This window comes from Cyclopterus lumpus, chromosome 20, assembly GCF_009769545.1.
Source record: "Cyclopterus lumpus isolate fCycLum1 chromosome 20, fCycLum1.pri, whole genome shotgun sequence".
Lineage (NCBI taxonomy): Eukaryota > Metazoa > Chordata > Actinopteri > Perciformes > Cyclopteridae > Cyclopterus > Cyclopterus lumpus.
The window spans coordinates 9552253-9570152 of record NC_046985.1 but is presented as its reverse complement, the minus strand read 5'-3'; the positions used below and the strand labels follow the sequence as shown (position 1 = coordinate 9570152).

Genomic DNA, 17900 nt, shown 5'->3' with positions numbered 1-17900 from the left:
CTTATACATGTACTCAGTATTGTTGCAATGGCCATCAGAATGTAATTATTTTAAATAAACTGATTTCACAAGACGTTTTATTGCATTGGGTCAGAGAGACTGCCAGGACCAGAGCCCATTGTCTGTATTGTCTCTCTCATTCTCTTTTGCAAAACAATGCATTTCTGCTTTCTACGAATTACTGCTTGGTCAGCAAAGGTCCCATGCTGTTCATATACACGTAACAAGCCACCGTTTGGGCCGAAAAACATGCTGGTATATACGATGTCATACAGTCAGGGTAATCTAAATGAACGAATACAAATATGACGTTAGTTAGAGAGCGAGTTGAACGCACGTTAGAAACTACAAGTCCCAACAGGGAAAAAATATTTACACGCACGTTTGGTGCATTCACGTTACCTTCTCCTCGTTGGGTTTCTGTGTATCTTGAAGGTTGTAAATAAGAGCTATATCATCTTTGTGTGTCTGGTTGAAAAATACAAGCGAAGAAGACCTAGACGTGAGTGTTGGTGATTATTTTCTTTCTCATTTTAAAGCTCAAGTATCACATAGCTACGTTGTGTTATGGACGTACGGTTAAGTCTGCATAGATAATGTCAATAATGAATAAACGAGTCAACCAAATTACTTTGTGTAGTCGTCACTTTTTCTGATGTTATGAGCGTAAATGATCAACTACGTTAAGCGTCCCCAACGTTTTATTGGTGTTTCGATCTCTGACTGTACAATTTCCCAACCGCTCGTGAAGGCAGCATTTACCCACCAGCAGCAGCCATCCGCATCAAGCAGATTTCATTCACCTAACGGCGGCCCTGTGAGAACAACAGGCTACCTCCCTCTGTCCTGTGTGAGTATTACAGCCCTCTGAACCTCCTGCCTTTCGCAGAAGTTATGTCAAATTATATTTGTCGCCGTTTTAGTCGAGGCCGAAACTTATGGTCGCTTAATTTCAGAAATGTCTCGTGTTGAATGGGGGTTTCATTTCTTTTCAAAGTCATGACTGAGACGTTTGTGGACAGCGTGGTCTTTTGTTCTCCAGATATATCTCTGGTTTTGACAAAGGAAAGCTCGTTGTTATTAAAGGTCCCCCGCTGCGACAGTATCGCACCTATATACGCGCTGGTTCCTTCGTGTAGATCTTTTTTGTTTTGTTTTTGATGTGATATTTCCATGTGTTCAATTTAGCGTTATGAAGTGACCAGTTAAATCCAGAGTGGACATATTTACCAGAATGAGAGGGGTTATATTTGTGTCTGCTTGTAGCGATGTATATATTAATGTGTCTACCTTAGAAGTAGCAAACATGTTTTGAAATGTGTTATTTTAATTTCATGTTTTTATCCTTTGTTATAGGATGCTGCACATCTATGGGACAAGGGCTACAAAAAAAACCATATGAATCTAACAAAGAGCCATAAAATCAACATCAAATCCACATACAATCCTAATTTGGGGCAACATCATAAAGACAGCACCTTTTTGTTATCTGTATATGATTATTTTTTAATCGTATAGATATTTATTCAAAACTATCGGCTCCTTGGACAATATTCTTAAGTGTTAAGATAAGGAAGCTGATGTTCTTCTGTATTCAGTCAAGATATCCCTGGTCGCTTCTCAGAATATTTTGGCTGTGAGTAGCTACGTAGAATAAAAACATGCACATAACTAGAGGGGTTGGGTGCGACCCAGACCCACTGGCAGGGCAGAGTCTTTTCTCCAGCAGCAGCTCCACTGTGCCCTTGTGTGGCAGTAGTTACTGACCGACTCTTCAGCACAGCCAGGAGCCCACAGAAGCTGCAGCTCCAGCTGCACCATGACTTCATCGGACAATGATGAAACGGGGAGTGATCTGTCTCTGGAGATCCGTGAGCTCCAGGACCAGTATATGGACCCAGAGACCTGCTTCAAGTCCAAAAGCTTACCCATCCTGAACGGACCCTGTCAGCCGGATGGAAAGGCTGCGCAGCCTCGACTGGTCAACACCACCCACAGCCGTGTGGCCCTGGAGAAGAGCTGTGAGCTCCAGCCAAAAACCCCAGACTCCAGTCAGGCAGAGACTCCCTCCTCCAGGACAGACTTCTCCCCCTCTGCCTCCAGCATGGTGGGACTCAGTAGCTCTTTGCCCGTGGAGGGCCACAGGGCCGCCGGTTCTGGGGGTAAAAAACTAGGTTTCTCGCTCACCCGCCTTATCCGCATCCCAGCCAGGAAGTATGCCCGAGCCATCCTGAGGGACTCCCGCTGCTTCCTGTTCTGCATGTGCTACCTGACCTTCATTCAGTCCCTGATGGTTTCGGGCTACCTGAGCAGTGTCATCACCACCATTGAGAAGCGCTACAGTCTGCGCAGCTCTGAGTCCGGCCTGCTGGTCAGCTGCTTCGACATCGGAAGCCTGCTGGTGGTGGTCTTCATCTCCTACTTTGGGGGCAGGGGTCAGAGGCCCCGCTGGTTGGCTGTGGGTGGTGTGGTCATCGCTGTAGGGGCAGCATTGTTTTCCCTTCCCCACTTTATCTCACCACCTTACCAGATCCAGGAGAAGAACTCATCAATGGGCCTCAAAGGCCTCTGTCAGAGTGGCAACAGCAGCGGGCGTGAGCTCGACGCGGCATCGTGCCCTCGCGACCAGGAAGGCAATGAGCACAACCTGTATGTGACTCTGTTCATATGCGCCCAGATACTTGTGGGCATGGGGTCCACGCCAATCTACACCCTGGGGCCCACCTACCTGGACGACAATGTGAAGAAAGAAAATGCATCTCTCTACTTGGGTAAGACGTCCTGTAATTCATTTTATTTTCCAAGTTTATGACATGATATTTATAAGAAGTGAATATTGTTATGCCACAAAAGCAGATCCAGACTTGTTTTGCTTCAGCTTCACCAGTTTTGCTCCGCAGTACAAACAATGCAGCTCTGTTGTGTGACAGTTATACAGTTACTGGTCTCTAACACAATTGGTGTCAATTATGTGTGGCATTTTATATTAGCATTTTGATAGATTAAGAAGACGGCTTTTAGCTGGCTTAGTCTTGCTAGTGTTTACCAGGAAGATGTGCATGTATGTAAACCTCCAGAGTTCAACAGATCCACCCCCACCGGCCCTCTGTCCTTTTGAATTAATCTCTGTGGCATGCAACCTCTGCACCACACTAAGGTAAATACAGACACTGCAAAGTCAACCGTGGGCCAGAAGCACATGAGACGAGTGTGGGACAAGAACCGTGTGTGTGCGTGTGTGTGTGTGTGTGTGTGTGTAGAAGGCTGGCAGCAGTAAAGCAACATGCTTTGATGTTTAGCCAGAGAAGATTAGTTTCTGTTTTATTTAAGTTCTAGCATATTGACCGTATGAACGTTGTATTCCTTTGCAAATCATTTGTACATTTCTTCAGGTATTTTATCTGGTACGCTGGGGCTTTGCGGACCATAATGGTTTTGCTCAGAATTATTGGTACATGCATACCACATACTGTACATAGCTCACAGAGGAGTTCATGATCACTTCAGTAATCTGCCTGTGTGCTGTCGTTGGGTTATTGGGCCGTGGGGCACGTCTCAATCTGGTGTCTTTTACACAGATGGTGAATTATTATTTTCACCATCAGTTAATGTATTGATTATAATCTGGATTACACTTTAAAATTCCATTTAAAAAAAAAAAAAAAAAAAAAAAAAAAAAAATATGATTTCATTTGTTTGATAAAAAAACTTTGTAAGAAGCAATGCATGCACAATGTTGGAAGGACAACAACACAGCATATGCACAGCATTAGCCACAGTGCCGACACCGGCCCTTGATCACAACATTACACAGCCTATGAAGCATATACTCTGTTGAGTCCGCTGCCCCTGAGACCCAGTATTGATCAGAACCCTGCGTCACAGGGAGCCACTGCAGCACAGCTATTGAAACAGGCAGGAAAGGAGAAAACCACCCCAAACACAGGCGTGCTGTGCCCTCACCTCGGCAGGCCATTGCAGAGCAAATGCATCAGGGCTGGTAAGGCTCGACATCACGGTCAAGACATCCCCATGTACAGATGTACTGGCCTTGGTGGCTTTTTCAGAGGAATCCCGGAGGGATTAAGCTGTTTAGGGAAAACAGACATGTTCTGACATGTCAGAGGATGCAGATTATTGGGGGGGGGCGTCCTTGATGGTATATCAGACACTCCCAATAACCATGGTAACTGGGCTTCAGTTTTATTACCCAGGTGTGTTGTGTGTACATTTTTATGTTTGACATTCTCTGAGGCTTGCTCTGGTATTTGGTGCATGAAAGTACAGGTGGTGACGGCTTGTCATGTTAGAGTCAAATCCACATCCACATTCAGAGTTAACATTGAAATGTAGCTTTTTAACCTCTACCCATCAATGTTCTCCATCAAGAAGGGGAATGAAGCAATTTTTTACATTTTCCAATTAGAATTTTGTCAGGATATAGGCTACCCATATCCCGAGGAGACCCACCCCCCGTGAAATTACCTTGAGATGGGTTTCCCCCCACACCCATTAATGTAAACCCCTTCTCAATTTACACTGTCTCAGAGGGGAGGAGCTGCTGGCTTTTCTAGGACAATGTGATTTACTCTGAGGGTACTTCTGGTGCCCTTGGGGGAAGAGAAGAAGAGAAAAAAAGCGAGTTTGTGTATGCATGCATACACAGTAGGGCATTCCCTCTGACCCACCACCCCATTTCCCAGCTCTGGCCCCACATCACTATGGTAATGTAACGGGCACATCATCTGAACTTTACCTCTTTTACTCTAGTTTGTTAGCAAACGGTGGAATGAGGGTATAGTTCATTTGGCTTTGTATATCTCTTTTTTTTTATTACTGGTTTTATAGCACGCCCCTAGAGAGCATAAGGACAACAACTGGCAGCTCGAGTGTGGAAGTAGCCACCGTGTGCCCATTTCTGCTTCTTTCCACAGTCTTTTCTCTCATTTACAACACGCCATTCTTGATGTTACTATGGTAAACGTTTGTCTTTGCCCTTCTCTGAGGAGCTCCTCCATCTTGTATGAAGGTGACTTGTTGCTATAGATGAGGTTTCTGTTCTTCGGTTGAGTAACACTTCTGTAGTAAACGGGAGAACAAACTGTATTTGAAACAACACCCAGCTTTTGTTCTTGATTTGTTGTCTCTGCTGTTTATGGTTGCCTTCAATCTCTAACACTCTGTCCCCATCTCCAACAGATTTGGCAATGCAATGATCCACAAATCTAAATGATCAATAATCTAAATTCTCCTCATTGAATTGATGATCAATTACAAGCTCTGGACAGTGGCTGTGACCTCCCGCTATGAGAGGGAGGGGGGGGGGGGGGGACCTCTGTGATTTACAAGCTAATGATACTGAGATGCTGTTATTGACGTGGGGTGAATAGAGAGGTCAGCTCTGATTTAGATTGCTGTCTGCGTGGCCACACTAACTTTCAGAGGAGGTGTATGAACTCAGTTTGTAGCAAAAATATAATTGAAATTCATACTGTTATTATAGTCCTTTTTGTTTTTAAAACAACTTCTTTATTGTCTTGACTTTGCCGCCATCATACAAATGCCCTGTCTACATGCAGGATACGGTTAATTGAGTCCTCCTGGCCTAACTAGTTTGGAGTGCAGATGACTCCAAAGCTAACATAATGGTGAGTGTTATTGGTGCATGTATGCATTATTATGTTCTATTAGATACTCATGAAACGCCAAGACATCTGACGTAGGCCAGCCTGACATAGTGGGCTGTTTATTTTACTAAAGAGGAGGAGAAGAGGTGGTGCCCAAGTTAGGAAGAAAGGAGCTTTAACACCTACAGGGACATCTTGAAGACTGGTCTTGTCTGCACTCTTTGACACACACATATATACACACACACACACACACACACACACACACACACACACACACACACACACACACACACACACACACACACACACACACATACTTGCATAAGCACAAGGTGTCTGCTCTCTCCCTCTGACACATTTAGAAAGAACAGTTGCTCTCAGTCTCTTTCCTAAAGTGGGTTTTGTGTGTGTGTGTGTGTGCGCAGTGTGTGTCCCCACCAGATTAGAGAGAGAACTGCAATTAACAGTTAGTTCACAGTCATAGCTCACTGTGTTTTTAATTTTGGGACTTTTTAGCAAGGATTTTCAGTCACAGCCCCGGCACGTCTTTCTCTGTGCTCACGCAGTCAGTTTCGTTAAACTGTTTGTGTTCTGCCTTGCAGCGAAAGCAAATGCAGATTTGTGCACACACAGTAGCAAACACATAAGTCCCTGGAGAAGCTGCTCTCTGTGCCCCACCAGGCTGCTGATGGATCACATTTCAGGATCTGTTAGGGTACATGTTTGACCCCGTCAGAGGCTGGCACACATATTAAAAGAAGGCTGTTTCAATCACTGTCCTCTTGGCTTATCCACGAAAAGGTTTTAAATATCACTGTGTCCCTTCACTCAGTCCTGTTACCCAGATCCCTCGGGTTACTCAGCAGCAGACTTCAGGGCTGCCAGCTCTGACCACTATTATGACTCCCTACGTGAACCACTGACCCCTCTGAGGCGGATCTTGTGCCACTGATGACTCTGTTTCAAAATCCTTCCTGTTTTTTTTCCCCCCCCCCAACCTGCTCTCCTTCCAGACAATTTAGTCTTTAATGAGTAAAAGTAGGAGTGATGGAATAAGGCAGAGAATGTTCAATCAAGTGTGGGAGTACGATTGTTTCCAGATGCAGGTTCTTAACTGCAGTACAGTCATCGCCTCTTTGGCCGATGACTTCTGCACATTGACTTCTGCACATTGTTGTTGCCGAGTTGTTTTGAAAGTGTGGGAAGGTTCCTGGAGAAACGCCACAAGAGGTTTTCTTTGCAGGAATTCTGAGAAACCTTTTGTTTTAAGCTAAAGATATGGAACACATTTTTTTTCCTTTGTTCCCCGCTGGCTCTTTGGTCCATGTTGTTATACCAAATCTGCCTTGATCCCTGGCTCTTGTTGGCTGGGGTCAAGATTAAATAATACCCCCAAATAGCTTTTAGGTGGTTTAATTGTACCTGCATCAAACTGCTGTAGGGGATTTTTTTTTGGACATTCACACATTAGAAATCTGATTGGAAAATAAAATATGATTCAGATTTTCAAACTGATTGATGTTATGGCTGAGGGGTTTATGTGTTCGGCCAGATGTTCTACAGTAAATGCAAAAAGCTCAGGACGGAAGACACTTCCTCCTCCACCCACAAAGCCATAAATCCTAATTATTGAGTTTCTGGGAGGATTACATAATTATCTGAACTATGTCGGTAAATCTGGACAAATTACAGTACCACATTCACAAATAATTTATAACATATCTTAATTTTACAGCCTTACTTGCAAAAAGCGTTCTATTTTTATTTCTCACTTATATATTCTGTCTAGAGTGATAGCTTTAATACTTCTTTACGTCCCCTGAGCTGTCACATCCGAGGCTCCACTTAAGATGTCCTTTGTCGCTTCGTTTGGCTGAAATCACTCAAAAACCTGCAGCCTCTGTGCATTTTCTCTGATTAAACTAATCAGCAATGTGAAGAGAAACATGCCCAGCCTCTGCCTGTTGTGTCCAGTCAGGAAATGAGTTGTGGTCACTAATTGCCAGATGTTTATCAGTTGACAGGGTACAGTATGTCCTATGATGGCTATCGGAACAGAGGATACTGTTGCTATCAAGCACTAGATTCCAAAAAAGGCAGAAATTGAGCTTCTATGGGATTCGACATATCTGACCTGAATCAACTTTCTCTGGCTCAAATAGTTGCATATAGTGAACAGACACGGCCTGTACATCCATGTTAGGCTCAATTCCATTCCCCTCTGTGCCTCATCTTATCTGTTCAGCTCAGTCCGCCCTCTAGGTTGATTTAGCCTTCAGGGTGTTGGGAGTGTTGTTTTTCCACAGAAATGAAAAAATCCCCCTCCATCTTAGTGTTATGCTCTCAGAGCAGTGGCCATTGTTCTCCTTGACCTCTCTGCTGCATAGGTGGAGAATGAGGGAGGAGGGGATGCTGGTATTGATATAATTTACATAAGTCTAAGACCGTGTTGAGCACAAAAAACTCTACTATTGTTCACAAATGTGAGGATAATGTCAACAAATACTGTCCTCAACATGGACACCCAAGCAGATTTGCTCAAGCATTTATTTGTAAAAAATGTGTTTAATACACTTCTTATTGCACTGGTTGTCCTTTTTCCTTGGACCTTTGTTCGTCCCCTTCTGACCTATAGCTGTTTATCTGGTGTCCTAACTACACATGGTATTGAGGAGCCCACTCTGAGGGAGATGAATGGCACAAAATGTTTTCTGACCTCACCCTCCTATGGGATTGCTGCTGCACACACGCATGCACAAAAATGTCTGTTGTGGCGACTCTGCCAAGCTCTGTCATGCCACTAAATGTCGCATTCAGCTGGTTGTGCAATATATATATAACTCAGGCTAACATGTAACTGTGATACAGCTCATTGGACAGATAGCATTTTGACACGAGTCATCCACTTATGTTAGCTGACTGAGTTTGCTTATTATTGTGTGATGTTTGGGAGAAAGGATTTAATTGTACACGGTAGTGTTTTTTTAATGGCCTAATACAGATACCATGATGATTTTAATAAAAGTCTGCTAGTTTAATTACATTTTCTATCAGGCTTTTGTTCCTGTAGCTGTGTGTTTTACATTTTAGGGGGCCTAGTCGTTGGAAGACCGTTGAGGGGTGCGATTGGTGAGAGAGCAGCTGTTGCTGGTGTGTGTGTGTGTGTGTGTGTGTGTGTGTGTGTGTGTGTGTGTGTGTGTGTGTGTGTGTGTGTGTGTGTGTGTGTGTGTGTGTGTGTGTGTGTGTGTGTGTGTGTGTGTGTGTGTGTGTGTGTGTGTGTGTGTGTGTGTGTGTGTGTGTGTGTGTGTGTGTGTGTGTGTGTGTGTGTGTGTGTGTGTGTGTGTGTGTGTGTGTGTGTGTGTGTCTCTGTCTCTGTCTCTGTCTCTGTCTCTGTCTCTGTCTCTGTCTCTGTCTCTGTCTCTGTCTCTGTCTCTGTCTCTGTCTCTGCAGTTGGGGTTGGGTGAGGTTTGGGGCTTGTCGGGAGTGAGCACAAGTGTTTGCAGGAGCAAGTGTTTTGTGTTGGTTTTCCTGCAAGCGTGCAGTGGTATTTGAACGTCTGTGCCTGTGGAGAGACTGCAGAGAAGGCCGAGACCGGCGTCATACACTTGTGTCACAGTGTGTGGGAGGCACCTCTGCTGCACAACGGGTCTATTCCAGATTAATGGTTAAGATCACACAAGCTCCTTTAAGATACCAGTGAAAACAATTTTCTCACTGTTGCAAAGAGTATTCAGCTCATACAGGACACATACAGGCATAACAAACTGTTGTAAATATGATTATAATATGCCTTCATATCTCTGATATGTTATCATTTCTTGGAGGCAAGGCATCATTCTTTCTTGTTTATCTTCCTCTTGAGGGCTGGAATTGGACAGAAGCGAGTGTACTGATGAATCGGCTAAATTCCTGGCTCTGGCCAAAGATGATGTTTAGCACTAGGAGCCAGATTGCTGTGCCGTGTCTGAATGAGGGAGGCTGAAGAGCTGCAGGTGCAAGCTTTTGGCATAACACCTAAGCCCTGTACTCACTACTCAAATGAATACACACATACACGCACACACACACACACATGCACTCAGTGCCTAAGTATAATGTGGTTGCACCCCCCAGCCCAGATGCCCCTTTCATGGCCCCCTCATCAGCTGAAAGATTATCTGCCTCCCTCTCAAATGCTGGAACATTATGTATGCACAGACACACAAAGTGGTGACGGCACTCCACCAGTGTGTGTTTTGGCAAGAGGTAATGTAGGAAACCATCAGGCTGAAGTTGATAATGAAGCAAGTGACTGCATATGTTTCTGTCAACCAATGGAGGTACACGCCCAGTCTTCCACTCCAAAAAGACTCTAACTGTTTGATAAGCTGTGAAGCTGCAGTGTGATAAATTTTTTTTCACCTAGAAATGCCTTTTTTATAAACCTTGATTGTGCCCATAATCCCACAAATCTGATGGCTAATCCTAACCTGGCCTACCTGCGCACCATGTTGTGTATATTTGCAAGATACTGACCGGAATTAGTCTAAAGAGGAGATTTCGTTGTGAACATTTTTTTAAACTGCTCTTCCATTAGAATCAATTAGTCGAGGATATAATAAAAATTGTGTATTTGCTCAAATTATGTAAAAGGAATGAGAGTAAAATTCACAAAGAAAGATGGATAAGGTGGAAAAGCCACAAAAGATGATGGATTAGACAATTAAGTAGAGCGCAATAGGATTACTCAATGTGGCAGTGTGTGAAAGACTTCTGAGAAACATTAAAAAGTGAAGTCATATAAAATGGCGGTGGCACCCCAGTCTTTGAATGACGTTCCATCAGTAGGCCAGTTAAAGACAACTGTGATGCTTTGATTAGCTTGTCACAAGGAGGGATTGTGAGGAAGAGAGAGTGAAATAGATTTCCAGCTGTCTAATATATAATGCTGGCATAGATGGTGAGAATTTTTCTCCTCTTGAAAACAAAGTAAGATTTCTTTGTGCACAGCATTCACTAAATACCTTTCCAGCAGCTCGGGAAAACAGAATTTAATAGTTCAGTCTGTACCTTTTTTATTCTAGTACAAGATAAGAGACAAACATTTCGACTGAGACACAAGAGTGGATTTTTCACTCCCTTCCCTTCTCACTCTCCCAAATAAACACTGCTGTCCCAATCCGTTGTAAAATATAAATAATTAAGTCATGTCTTGTTCCAATCCCGGAAGAATGAATCCTGCCCCATTCCGAGTTAATTCAATTATAACTTGTATAGAAACTAAAGAGATACAGATTGCAATTTTCTTGCCTGATTACAGTTTTCTTTCCTTCTAAGAACTATAATTGACAGTCCACACAAAAACTTTTCTGAAATAAAACATTCTCAATATATTGTATAGTATGTTCATAAATGATGCACATGATATGTAAATATAATCTATATTTACACTATTTAAATAGTGTTAGTAGTATCGGTCTATTAAGTGTCTACTGGCGGATGCTAGCAGCAGCACATTTGTGGTCTTTTGCTGTCAGCGCTGCTCCAGAAGTCGTACGCCAGCAACAGAATCAGCAGAAAATGGTCATTTTGCGTCAGAGTTAGTATCCGTGACCCGTGTGGTCCCTCAAAAAAGCCTTGCATGCTAGAAACGTAAGTGGCAACTGCTACAGCCACGACACTGGCTAAATAATAATCTCCTTCGTGCACATCTTTCTGCTGAATTTCTTTTCTTATGTGTTCTATGAAAGGTGAGGAAACACATGGAGTGATGACTCACTGGCTGGCGCCGCCTTTAGCCTCCCTCCTGCAGCGGGAAAGCTAGAGATAAAGAAAACCCCTCGATTCTCTTTTCTCTCAATTTCTAAATGTTTGATTTTGAGAAGTTCGCTTGGGGAACCCCTACAAGTACAGCAGCTTGCATGCACTTGTTATTACAGTGTACTGTTTGTGTTTTATTTGTGCTATATGACCACGCTCTGGGCATAATTATCTTGCAGTCAAGTAAAAACCATAACAAAAGAGGACACAATTTCGGACTTTTCTTTAAAAAAAGAATTCCTATCTCTCCAGCGGAGCAAGTACTGTAGATGTATACACTGTATTGTGCATCGCTTCCATAAAGTCTTGCAGCTCACCACATCTGGATGAGAGACGAGGTCACTGGGTCATAGTTTGAGGTATCGACGGCGATCCCAAGGGGGGGATGGGATGGGAAACGCAGACTTAAGATGCTGATCAAGTCCTCTGTGCCCCTTGTGATAAGTCATGTCTTCTGCTTAAGGGGCTTACAACAGTAAAGCCGGGGGTAGAGCGGTTCAGAAGCCTGATGGGTGGCCTGAACGCACATTTCCAAGTCAGAGAGGCTTTGATGTTGCAGTTCGTATGGTTGTCTCTGTACCAGTCTGCACTGCCTGCATTCCAGGATCAAAGTTCTTTACTTGATCCATTAAGATATTCACGACCTCCTGCCCACATTGCATACTTATCTCATCCTTTCACCGCCCACTGCGCTGCCTGTGGGACGCCAGCACTGTTCAGGACTTTCATTGGCTGCTAGAACTGTCCTATAAAATGTTACATGAATATCAACAGATTATTAACGTACGAGTAGATTATATTCTCATCCTTTTGGCCAATATGATCATTTTTATGAACGGTATAGCATACAATTAAATCACGTTCAAGCCGTCTGGTAGTCCAACAGTGAAATAATGTTATATTAAGAAACGTTAAATATTAAAAAACAAAATGACCGTGCAATATAATATTTAACCCTGCGATGCAATTCAATTTCATCATTTTGGACCATTCAATATTAATTTACAGTAAATGGAAAGCAGGGTTTTCCAGAATAGAACAGATACTGTCTGTTTATAGCAATTTCAAACTGGCAATCGTATGCGCACACACATGCAACCGCATATTGGTATGCCTGCTGACGCTGTTGTGCCACTTCAAAGCTAAATCAGCATGGTAATAGAACAGGGACAATATCTGCGGGCTTAACACTTCATGGCAGAAAATTGCTGCTTGACCTTTTAATCCCATATTGGATCCTTATGTGGCGACACAGTTTGTGTCCGGCGTCTGTGGCTATTATTGGGATGGTGTGTATTCATTTTATTTCAATAGTTTTCTGTGAGCCTGTGTGTTCACACTTTAATGTGGCCACTATATTGTTTGTTTATATGCGTTTTTCTGTCCATGTTTGAATATCAGACTTTGAATTAGTGAGTGTAGTTGGGTTTATGTTAATTTTACCGTTTTCAATCATTACATTACATGTCATTTAGCTGACGCTTTTATCCAAAGCGACTTACAATAAGTGCATTAAACCATGAGTCCAAACTCAGAACAACAAGAATCAAGCAAGACATTTAAGTGCTACTAAAGTGCTACTACGGCTCTACCTTCCCTATTCAAGGTATAGTCGAAAAAGATGTGTTTTTAGTTTGCGACGGAAGATGTAGAGACTTTCTGTTGTCCTGATGTCAATGGGGAGCTCGTTCCACCAATGAGGAGCCAGCACAGCAAACAGTCGTGACTTTGTTGAGTGTTTAGCTCGAAGTGAAGGAGCTACAAGTGAACGAGCTGGGGTGTACGGTTTGACCATGTCCTGGATGTAGACCGGACCCGATCAATTCGCAGCACGGTACGCATGTACCAATGTTTTGAAGCGGATGCGGGCGGCCACCGGTAACCAGTGAAGGTCGCGGAGTAGTGTGGGTAAATTTCGGGAGGTTGAAGACCAGTCGAGCAGCTGCATTCTGGATGAGCTGTAGAGGTCGAATGGCATTAGCAGGTAGACCTGCCAGGAGGGAGTTACAGTAGTCTAGCCGTGAGATGACTAGAGCCTGGACCAGGACCTGTGCCGCCTTCACACTTCTCATTCATTTCCAGCACCTCTAGAACCGTATCTGTTTGAAAATGTTCTCCTTAAGTTCTTTAAACCCGTTTATGCGAGACATGGGATTTTTAGAGCTCATTGATTCCTTACTTTCTAACTTAAAAAAAACCTTCACCAGCCGTTCCATGTTTTATTCTTGAAATGCGTTGGTGTAAAGGCTGCTGATGTGACAATTTACAACCTATAATAGCATCGGGTTCATCATTGAACTGTTTCACCAAACAAAACCCCCCAAAAAAGTATATTTGTGTCTAATTTTTCAGTTAAAAAAAACACAGGTTTATAGTGCTATGAGTTCACGTCATGCCGCTCTGCACCATCCAGACGACAACATGATTTCCAAAGAATAAGTGTTTTTTATTTTTCTATAACAAAAGCCTATTAATGCTTTTTTTTGTCCCACTGTGCATGTGTGAGGCCACAACTCCCGTGCATGCCCCCTGGGTAAAATTGTAAGGTTAGGACTTGTAAGAAGACACTGCTATGTCAGCAGGTTTCCATGACAATGCTGTCATTCCACCATTTCATTGTCTTTTTCCTCCTCTTGTCTTTCAGGGGGTACGGTCACATGACTGAATTGATCCCAGTAACACAGGGATACATGGAGCACTGTCCCTTTCTTTTCATTCAGCCACAGCCGCATAGATCATCTATCATACAGCTGCCACCTGCAGCTTCACTCTTCAAAGCACTTCAAGCATCGAGCTGGACCGTCGGTGCAGTTTATGAGAATTCTGAAGCGTGTGCTGACGTATCGCGTAAAGAGGATGGTATTAAACAAAGCGGAATAGCTCATTGAGATTTATTTCTGTCTCACGGCAGATGTGGAAATTGATTATCTCACGTCGGAGTGAATAGGTAATGTGTGATGCATAATGTTGCATAAATCAACATGACATGCCTCTTGAATAATGCAGAGAAGACTATTTGATTGAATCTTTTAGAGATTAGTTAGCTGGTACAACCCACTGAATACAAATCCAAGGTTGTTGTGTTTCCTTTCCTCGGCTTGCTTGGAGGCTGACTGAGCTCTGTAGGCTAATAGCCCGGTGGACCGCTACATAATTGAAACGAAGTCTCCAGAAAGCCAGGCTCTTACCTCTGCATCCTTTATTACAAGGATCAAATGTAAAAAAACAATGAGACTTACTGCACATGGCCTGCATGTAAACATAAACATATATATATATATATATATATATATTTACACACACACACACACACACACACGCACACATTGTGCTCAAATCCATTCCAGTTTGTGTGGAGTCCAGATGTGATAAAAGTGCAGTCTGACACTGACGATTCGTCATAGCCTCAACCTTTTAACCCTGCAGTGTTCCCAACAAGGCAGTGAACGTCCCGTCTTCGTAATGAACTGAAATCATTAATCTGTGCTAATGAGTTTGGCCACCAGGGAGCTGCTTCGTTTGGTCCGGTTGCTCGGCGTCCTCTTGCTTCATCCTCTGCCGCTCTGGCTGCGTCTCAAGGGTGAGGGGGTGAGGAGAACAGAAGGTCAGGAGAGGTTATGGGGGGAGGGAGCGTTACAGACGACATTTTATTGTTATGCCTGAAATTCCATTCCCAGCCGAGGCAACTATTGAAGCAGCTGACTCCTGGAGTTCCTTGCAATTCTTGCAGAAGTTGTTTCTAGAAAGGGAAGTCGCCGTTGCAATTTCTATGAGCAAAGTCATTAGTTGAGGCCTCGGTACCTAAGAATTGCAAGATAACAAACGCATTAATATTCAATGGATCTGCAGTGAAGATATTTACAACAATTCAAAAGCATCAGCAACCACTTGGGCATTTACCTTCCTGACGCCTCTAATTCATGCTCTGCTGCCATTCTTCTCTCTCTGCTTCACCCTCATTCATCCTTACAAGCTCCGATGGAGTCAGTACAGCTCATGGATACAGACAGTCAGGAGGAGCGGAGCTCTTACGGAGTGGAGACAACAAAGCAGTACTGGTCCCCGAAGGTTAGATATGAGAGGGATGTTGCTGAGCAAGCTTTACACTCTTACACAGCCGGATCAGTCACCACAGACTGCAGCCCAGCGCCTCTCCTTCTCCCTCCTCCTGTTTCTTTACGTTCCATCACTCTCACTCTCTCTTCCTGCCGCACCTGTTTTCTTTGTCTCCGCTTTCTCTCCTGTCCAATTTTCTCTCTGTTTATCAGTTTCTATATTGCCTTTTTTAAAATGTTGTATTATTCTTTCTGGAATATTGTTGAGTAAATCTCCTCTTCCTGACACCGCTATGTCCATCGCTCACAAATAATGGACCGGAAACTCTAAATTGAGGTCAACGATGCACTATAAAACTCTGTAACCTTATCCCATCGTCATTCTTACCCTTGATGCCCTTGCACCTCCCCTGTCACATGTCCATGTGCATGCACGTTTTAAGCATTCGTATATAATATGTGGGAAGGGAGTGACCTTGGTTCATGCTAAAGTCACTGTTTTTTCCCTCAGGCCTATCCAATAAACAATAATATCGTTTTGCTTATATTAGATTCTGCTTGTAACATTTGCACGGTCTGTGACTTCATCCTCAATTGGTATCTTTTCATGCATGTCTCATGCATATAGCAAAGTCGGCACAAAATTACCAGAACATATTAAAAGTCAGGCTGAAAGGTCACGTAGATGGTTTAGATGCTGACATTGTATAACATAAGAGCGGACGACCAATAACTGCAATGGAGCGCTCCTAATCCATTACCTCCACACGTGTATAAAGCCATACGATGCCAAAAAGGTATTGTCCCTCATGTGCATTGCGTAATTGAGTTAGGTGAGCCTGTGACGTGTCTTGCGCGTTACATCGGCATCCACCCCCTGTGCTCCACTGACGTCTGCGACCACAGCACGTGTGTTTGTGTGTGATGGAGCGCTTCTGCTGTGCCAGCATATTCCTCAATCTGATGCCCTTCAGCCCGGCCGCAGCCCTCCAATCCCTTCATCCCTGAATATCATGGCTCGGTGCCAAGCGGACAGGGTGGGGCGACGATGTCAGACGCGGTTTATGACCCCGTTCGTCCTCCAATCGGGCAGAACACTGTTAACGTGATGGATGGAGGGGCGAGACGAGCGCTTACACAATCGCCCAAGGGGGATAAAATATGGCCTGCTCCCTTCAGGTACCCGAAAACGTGGATGATTGGAGGGCAACCAAATAACCATACGTGGCACTCAACCTATGCCTAACGAGTGAAGGGCCGGGTGCGCCCGGTATATCTGGTTGAAGCCAGGGTGTGTTTAAATGATGCCGTGTTATATTTGGGGCGCAGGAAGGGTCAGCAGTCTGCAAGGGGAGGTAAAGAGAGTGATTCATTCTTTGGCTTTCCTTTGTGTGTCAGTTGTTTAGTTATATTCAACCCTGTTGGGTTTAAAGCAAGAGCCGACTCGCACAACTAATTCACACGCTACGATTGTGTCTATTTATATTGTCATCGTTAACCAGCTCAGAACTACGTAGCATAATTCACACTGGTCTAAAGCAAAATCAAGAGGCAGAATCTGAAACCAATGATACGTAACAACCGTTCAGACTCACCCTCATCGTTGTACTTTGCCAGCCTTTCTTTACAGACTAAGTTCTGTAGTTTATAGATTTTGGAAATGACTTTGCTGTTTACCACAAGTGTCATTCATTAGCTCACTGTGTGTGTGTGTGTGTGTGTGTGTGTGTGTGTGTGTGTGTGTGTGTGTGTGTGTGTGTGTGTGTGTGTGTGTGTGTGTGTGTGTGTGTGTGTGTGTGTGTGTGTGTGTGTGTGTGTGTGTGTGTGTGTGTGTGTGTGTGTGTGTGTGTGTGTGTGTGTGTGTGTGTGTGTGTGTGTGTGTGTGTGTGTGTGTGTGTGTGTGTGTGTGTGTGTGTGTGTGAGACATCTTGCCAGTGAAAATTGAAAAAGAACTGCTTAGTCTACTTGTGAATGAGTCATTCACAGAAACATTTAATGCATATGCACACACACACACACACAACTATCGTAAAGAGCTGATCCCTCCCCTCAGTCTCACACACTCGCACATACACACACACACTCTCCAACACTTTGACGGCTAGCAGCAATGTTCCACGTGTAATTATAGAAAGTTGACCCCCTAATTACAGCTTGTAAATGGCTCTGACTCTCGTCTCTGCTGGATGTCCACAGGAGTTTTTTTCCACTTCTCCAACTTAGGTTATCTAACGTTAATGAGTGTTTCCCTTCCTATGGCAAAGTGACGGAGTGTGATTTGTTCACCTCTGTGAGGGCCTGAGAGCCCCCGAGGGCAAATGTTTCACCCCACTCGCTCCCTGAGGTTTGCTGCTGCAGGCGTGCCCTCAGGTCAACGCTTCAAAAGCTGTGAGAAATGACCCCGGGGCTGGTGGAG

General features: G+C 43.9%; 1 protein-coding gene across 1 annotated transcript in view; it reads left to right on the top strand.

Moving 5' to 3' along the window:
* Positions 1–770: 770 nt before the first annotated feature.
* Positions 771–17900, top strand: part of LOC117749823 (solute carrier organic anion transporter family member 5A1) — a 32575-nt gene continuing 15445 nt past the window's right edge. Inside the window, exons 1-2 of the mRNA XM_034560601.1 lie at positions 771–850; positions 1357–2771. Coding sequence (XP_034416492.1) covers positions 1820–2771 — 952 coding nt within the window. The 5' untranslated portion in view covers positions 771–850; positions 1357–1819. The remainder of the gene's footprint in view (positions 851–1356; positions 2772–17900) is intronic.